Source organism: Pyxicephalus adspersus, chromosome 5 (genome assembly GCF_032062135.1).
Source record: "Pyxicephalus adspersus chromosome 5, UCB_Pads_2.0, whole genome shotgun sequence".
Classification (NCBI taxonomy): domain Eukaryota; kingdom Metazoa; phylum Chordata; class Amphibia; order Anura; family Pyxicephalidae; genus Pyxicephalus; species Pyxicephalus adspersus.
Genome location: NC_092862.1, coordinates 20,964,816 through 20,972,679, shown reverse-complemented (window position 1 = coordinate 20,972,679; position 7,864 = coordinate 20,964,816). Strand labels below are relative to the sequence as shown.

General features: G+C 37.6%; 1 protein-coding gene across 1 annotated transcript in view; it reads left to right on the top strand.

Annotated features, from left to right (window-relative positions):
* Positions 1–7,574, top strand: part of GRHL2 (grainyhead like transcription factor 2) — a gene marked incomplete in the record, with an annotated part of 60,196 nt that extends 52,622 nt beyond the window's left edge. The window contains 2 exon segments of the mRNA XM_072410824.1: positions 1,992–2,056; positions 5,030–7,574. Coding sequence (XP_072266925.1) covers positions 1,992–2,056; positions 5,030–5,147 — 183 coding nt within the window.
* Positions 7,575–7,864: the final 290 nt, after the last annotated feature.

The following is a 7,864-nucleotide window of genomic DNA, read 5'->3' as shown; positions in this document are numbered from 1 at the left end:
GGTATGATGCCAGAATATGCCAAGTATCCCAGAATTCCCTGGGGCTGCTCGGATTGAATGAACTCCTGTGTTTCATGCCCGTCCAATCAAGATGGCTAATTGGGAACCCGGAAGAGGAGCAGAAAAAAATGGCGGCACCCAAATGCTAACAAATACAGGTGATTGTATTGAAAAAATAGTGATCAGGCAGGTAAGGTTATTTTGTAAAAGGGACATAGCCATAATTATCTTACATGAACAATTTTTACCAACAAGGGTGTTATGTGGGGTCTATTGACCAGATATTATTGATTCATTGACATTCACACTGCAGCGCATGTTATACGCATTGATGTGCTGAATGTAATTTATCCTTATTCCTTACCAATGGATGTGAATTGCTAGCATTATGTGTTTGCTGCCATAAGTGTGCATGCACTTTTTCTGGTGCAATAGGAAGTCCATTCAACCCAACTCAATGGTGTAAAAGATTTGTTTTTGCTCCTTTTTATCTGTTTATTATACAATTAAAAGATTTGTCATCACTTGCTTGATTTAGGGTCATGTCTGTGTGCTGCCAACAGAGGGAAGTAATGTTCAGCAAACACCTTGAAGAATACCTAGACTGCTCCTAATAATAAAAGTAATCCATAGAGCTCAGCCTGGTTCTGTACTTTTCTTTAGCAGTACACTCCATTGTGTAGTGTGTAGCCTTTATCTTTTTAATCCTGGTTTCCTTTTATCTGACTGAATTTGCCCATTACAACTTAGCACCCTAAGGGCAATAGGTGAAGGTGTTAAAGAGCTGCCCTCACCTTACAATATTTCTGAAAATCCACTCTTGTCTTTGCTGTATTTCTGCCCCAATAGTTTGTTCTCGTAGTTTCAGTTGAAGTGGTGTCAGGTTGTTATTAAACCAGGTGATGAGAAGGAGTGGGGCGTCTGATCTTGGCAATAGTCCCTAAATGCATGCAGGTCTGACTTGCAACTTTTTTACTTTTATAACCCAATATTCGTGGAGAGGGCAACCATGATAAATAGAATGGACATTTTACTATACATTTGGTACTTTATGATAAATTGTAACATAGAGAATAGGTTCACTGTATAGCGGAACTTTCATATTTTGGTTTAACCTTTTTTTGCTAACATGTTACCATAAATTAAAAAAAATTATGCAGTATATATCTGTACCTTAATTGCTGGTGGAGTGAGTGGAGGGACTAAACTTGTTGCACTACACTTGCATATATATTGTTTGCATGATTGCATTATATATTGTTGCAACAGTTCCTCTTCAGGCACCCACTGTGGAATCACTGGGAATGTTGCCTGTTGTTTCCCTTAACAGGCTGCAGTATACATTGGTTACAGGTGAACCCCCGTTACTAGTAAACAAGCAAATGTGGTGTCACAAATCGGAGTGGGTTGACACTATGGGCATGATTTATTAAAGCTCCCCTAGGCTGGAGAGGATACACTTTCATTAGTGAAGCCGGCTGATCCAGCAAACCTGGAATGGCTTTCTTAAGTCATTTGCTATTTGTTAGCAATGTTTTCAATCCTGGACCAGATCCATTCCAGGTTTGCTGGATCACCCAGGTTCACTGATAAAAGTGTATCCTCTCCAGCATTGGACAGCTTTAATATATCAGGCCCAGTAAATCAGTTTTAGATGGCCAACTGCAAAATGAGGTGGAAAGAGCAACTGTAAGAGAAAACATTTAAAAGAATGTCACCAGGAAGTACTAATTGCATGAAATCAATAAAGAACAAAATACTGATGCATTTATTTATTTTTAACATTAGGAATTTAATACCGCTTTAAATGTAGCGATGACAACAATGATACATTACACTAATTGCTAATTATATCTCCAGATCTGGGAAGGCTTCAGATAAACTTTCAGCATTCTTAGGAGGGAGTAACATCTGTGCCTGCTGTCGGTACGAAATGAATTATATTTACAGCATGTAACACTTATACTTTTTTTCTGTTTCTTGTGTTCCAGATATCAGAAAAATATGGTATCCCTGTTGAAAAAATTGTGAAAATCTATAAGAAAAGCAAAAAAGGGTAAGGAGATAAAAAGTGATCTGTCATGTGAAATACATATTGAAGTGTAGACACCAACAACACCAAGAACATTAATACTATTACTACAGTATTTGTAGAAGGATGTGATTTGTGAAAGTGTGAGAGTCATGTGCTTTGGAAAATACAGAGCAGCCATATTCATCCAGTGTTCCATAGAACCTCTAGGTTTATACAGAGGTTAGGGGTTCCTCTGGCTTTGGCTGGTTGACCTTGCATTGGATGGTGACATCATAGTCTCATGGCCAATGCCACCAGCTCCAAGCTCCAAATCTTCTCCAAAAAGTTCTCACTAAGTGTGTGTGTGTGTGTGTGTGTGTGTGTGTGTGTGTGTTGGTTCTGATCACTACTGTAAAGACATTCTTTCCGTTAAAAACGTTAGTTAGGTATATAAAAAAAGAAGTATAGAGGCTGACTCCCCCAAGGAGTACTCAATCAAAAATAAATAAATTGCCATATCCCATAAAAAGTACCAAACATGAAAAGGGACTAGAAAAGGAAAAGTAGAGAGTTCCTGGCATAAATACACTTCAAATGTTTTATTGTACACAGTTAACAAAGCATCATACGAATAGATAAAAAAATATAATGGCAGCTGACCAGCACCATCATCTGTAGACTAATGCTGAAGCAATATTAGAACAGGCTACAGTTGGGATTGTTCCCTACTAAGACCTTCCATTTTAGAAACGGTCTTCTTGACTCTTCCAGCTGATTGTATGCTGGTGGTTCAGACTTTGACGGTACTTTTACTGCTGGCTCTTTTCTTGAGTTGTTGACATCAGTTTTGGTACAGTAGATCCTCTGTTATCCGGCACCCACAGGGAAAGGCCGTTTCCGGATCAGTGTAGTTTTGCGGTTAACTGAGGTTTCCCAGCCATTTAGCACTAGACTTGAATGGGGAAACTTGTCCCCATTCACCTCCCGTGCTGAGTGGCTGAGAAAAGGGAAACCCTGATGTGGCTTGAGCCGTCATCAGGGTTTCCTTTTTCTCAGGCAATAACAGACCGGAGCTCTGCTCTGCACCCCTGACAGCTCTGCTCTCCTAATTGCTCCCACATCCCTAGGGGAACTAGGTGTTATTTTATGCAGAACACATGCCACAGCTTCGCTAGGGTTACAAGAGCAATTAAGTAAGCAGAGCTGTCAGGGGTTCTACTGTATATTGCAACACAAATTTGCTGAACTTCTGTTCTGGTTACTGGGTGCTTTACTCACATGCAGCTATTTATCCCCTGAAGAAGCAGTCTTCTCTGCAAAACACGTTGGGAATATAAATATGTTTTTATATATGATGATATCATCATGGCATATTATTAGCATTTTTTTATCTAATTGTGCAATGTGTTATTAACTTTCCACATTGTATCAATAAAACTTGTGTGTTTAAGTTGATTTATGCCAGGAATTCCCTACTTTACCTTTCTAGACATTTTTGGTCTTTTCATGTTGGTAATGTTGGGTATATTTTTTTCAATTTACCTCCAATGGTTTTACCAGGTTCTCCATTACCAGAATATCCCATATATTTAGTGAGTTCTATGCTTCCCCTATGCTACATACACTCACTACTTATTTTATAGAGAGGAGAAAGGGTGGTTGTCTCCTTATAACCTGTTGATGACTGGTTATGGACCCCACTTGCTCCAGCATGCAACCAGGCACCACAACACCTAGAAAAGAGTATACAGCAGCACCACTCTTGTAGTCACACAGGCAATGCAGAGCATCATGGGGCAGTGGGATATTGGCCTGACTTCCTTCTGGGTAGCATGAGAAAAACAGTGTACAAGGTAAAACATTGAACCTGTTCAGGAGCACACAAAGGAAGTGGTAGTGTTTCACCTGAGGGTTGGCTGACACCCATTGCTCCCCATTAATTCCCTACAGGACATAGAGTGAGCATACAGCCCGCCAGACTCTCCAACATTATCAGCAGGAATACATTAATAGCGAGTATGTTAACCTGTAACATGCAGCAAGAAATGAAACCATTGATTTTCCTGCTCTGAGTCATACATTAGGGGAAAAGGGACCACGAGATTATTTACACTGCAATAGTAGGTTTTGGTCATATGTCGGTGCCGAGAGTACAAATATTGAGTCATGGATAAAAATATCTCCTAACAGTGCGCTTGTTTTTGTGTATTACAAATTCTTCACAGCTGCATAAAACAGATTTATAATGGTGACACGGTTTGATCTGTTATGAGCTTACTTTAGGCCAGTCCTTCTCAACCAGAGCCTTGTGAAAACCTGGGATTCCTCTAAAAGTTTCAATGGTTTTCTTGAGCAATTTTTACCTTTCAAATTAGTTATCACTGGCATCAATGAACTTTTTAGCTATCTGAAAGTATAACATTCTTTCCACTCGCCAGCAATGTAAGAGACATTGGGCCTTATTCAGTAAAGGCTTTCCAAGACTGGAGAGGATGGATTATCATGGGAGAACATAGGTGATCCAGCAAATGTGGAATGGATTTCTTAAAAATTCTTTACCATCAGTTGGTACCCAGATACAAGATCCATTCCAGGTTGCTAGATCACCTAAGCTCCCCCATGATAGTCTATCTTCTCCTATCTTGGAGAGCTGCAATAAATGGAACCCATTCTTCATGACCACCACATTTATATACTGTGAGCTGTGGATATAGTAAATATAGCAGGGGTTCCATAAGACCTGAAAGTTATTTCCAGGTTTCTTCTATGTTAAAAAAAATAAAAATAGGTTGCTTTCGACTTTGCTAATGTTTTTGATTAACTATGGCCCAAATAGTGAACCATGGGGAACACAATAGCAAACCAACATTTATTAAGATAAAAAGGCAAATGTCAATAAAAGTGGGTTTTCTTAAATAAATTATAGGAACTAGGACTTGGCATTTCTTGCTATTTGCACCATGTCAACATGAAAGTCAGAGCACCTAACCAAGTGTTTTCTTTTTCTTTTCTTAGCATCTTAGTTAATATGGATGACAACATCATTGAGCATTACTCTAATGAGGACACCTTCATACTCCACGTTGAGAGCATGGTGGAACAAGGCTTTAAGGTCACCCTGACGGAAATCTAACCAAAGTCGCAGCAATGCCCGATGGGAAGGAATGTGAATGCCTGGAACAGAGGGGACTGTATGTTCTCTTGGAAGCCCTACCTTTTCAGAGACATTCTTCTAGGACTTGTTAATATTCTCCTTCACAAGGAATTTCCTAGTTACTTCATTTTCAATACAAGGAAGAAAATGCGAAATAAAGGACTTTATCATTTATTTATTTTTGTCACTTCACAATATGGTATATAAATAAGCGGTCATACTGCATTCTGGTTGGGTTAATCAGTTACCTTGTTTATATTTGTGCTTCGAGAAATGCTTTTACCTGTCGGGATGTCCACATTTTCTGTGGTCAGACTAAATGTTTGTGGTCTGTCAAATGGGGCTTCAGAACAAATCAAAGGGCTTATTGTGGCCTGCTTTGTGTTTTCATTCTGGAATCCATGTACTTTAATGTCTAAATGTTCACCCCTGACAATTTTAGCAATCTTTGCAAAGTCTTCTGGAGCCATAACTGTGATATATTTGTACAATTGTTAATATAGTAGAATTGGTGGCCAAATCCAAAATGTGTACAGGATTTTTGCAGCTTAAAGTGGAAATGTAACGCTAACAATGAACATTTGAATTTCCTTTTGGTTTATTAAAAATCTAATTGAAATGGTTTTGTTTGTATTTGATAACTGCAAACATACATTTTGATCCAGCTGGCAGCTTCAAGTGCTCTCTGCCTTTACTGGCTGTTACCAGCTATCTGCATTTTTTGGAAATAGGTGTATGTGTTGCAAGTTCTTAATTGGGGAAGCAACACCCCAATTAATCTATCTATAGATACAGTATAGCAGGGAGCATGGTCACCCTCGGATGGGAATTGTGCTACTGATAGGATCAGCAAATTAAATGAAAAGTAAACAAAACATGAACAAATAAATGCGCATCTAAGGGCCAATAGGCTGCAATCTTTTACCATTTCTTGGATTTTGATGCCCTTTAGGTACAAAGGTTGGGAACTGACCCACAAGCCCCGCCATACACAACAGCCATATGCCAGATTTGCCAAATTAAGACATTCCAACAACACATTTTTAAATACTCTATACTGGAAATAACCCTCAAAGGAAGATTTATGGAGCATCTCTGGAGGTTATAATTTTTTACAGAATATGTGTAGCCAAGCATTTTTTATAACAGTTAGTCATCTCTTCCAAAAACTGAATGTACAAAGACAAATTATCACTTTTAAAGTATTTTGTAAGTAATCTTTATAAAATAGGGTAGATTTTTTGTACAAATTTTTATAATGTGCAATATAATATGTCTATTTTTTATTTTCCTTGTCTTGCCATGTTTACTGCCATTGCAGTGATTACTTGTTTGGATCATCTTTTTTTTTCAGGAAAGAATATCTAAATTATGGTCACACATGCCTAATCAATAAGTAATGCAAAGATCAACGATGGACTGCAAAGCACATGTCCATTGATCTGAAATCGCCTCCAGTGAACGGGACATTGAGGGCCTAATTAATTGAAGTTCTCCAAGGCTGGAGAGAATACACTTTCAGAAGTGAAGCTGGGTAATCCAGAAAACATGAAATGGATTTTTGCTAGCAAATGTTTTGAATCCTGGATCAGATCCATTCCAGATTTGCTGGATCACCCAGTTTCACTGCTGAAAGTGTATTCTCTCCAGCCTTGGACAGATTCAATAAATCAGGGCCTGAGCTTCTGGATGGCTGTTTGGCTTTAGCTAAAGATGCCTTTAAATGTGTTGATTCTCCAAAACAGGAGTTGTGTTGCTTTTCCTCTCCACCAAACAAAACTTGTAGTTCTTGAATATTATCATTTCTGTTTGAGAAACTTTACGTGAAAGGCGGCTTATACTGGACCATATTTCCCAAGTGAAACATTCTTTTACTTGTTAATTATTATGGTGGCATATGTAGATAAATATGTAGTAATAAACTGGAAGTTCTTAATTTTTTTTCATATTGTTGCATTTGTATTTTTGTCATAAATGTGAAATACCTGGTCAAATGTATGCTGTTTTTTCAATTACTATACTATTGTTTCATTGCCTTTTGAAAGCAATTTCTGTCATCTGTGCTTCCCAAACTAAAGCTATCATACTCTGTAGATTGTCAGAGTACATTTCAATATTTTTGCTAAAAAATATTTGCTTTGTTAAAAAAAAAAAAAAAAAATGAAAAATTCAAGTTTATGTACATAAAATAGGAGGACTTGGGTTGGTGACCAATGCCTTGGCATTGGATGCTATTTGGTTTTATAGTATGTGCCTATGATCTTATTTGTTTTTTAAAACACTCCTAAAATTAAGATTTTTTTATTTAATAGAAATGGGGAAAAATCATTGCTCCTAAGCAACAGCCAATAATGTATAACTATAACATCCATTTTTCCGTTAAAATAAAGCTTATTTTTTACCTTATTTGTGTTGTTTTTCTTTTATACAATTATTCATGTCAAAGTATTGTCTGATATAAACTGATATATTTCTGGTATATGTGTAGATGGTAATAGATTAGGAATTACTGCTATCAAGGACTTTTCTTGGTCTGAATAACAAGATAGAGTTTAGAAAACACTTTTGGGTTTATATTGATTTCAACAGACTTCAATTAAAGTTTAAATTCAGGGGTTGCTTTAATCAGTGTTTCTCAACCAAGGTTCAGAGGACCCCTAGGGTTCCATCAGAGGTTGCTAGGGGTTCCTTGAACA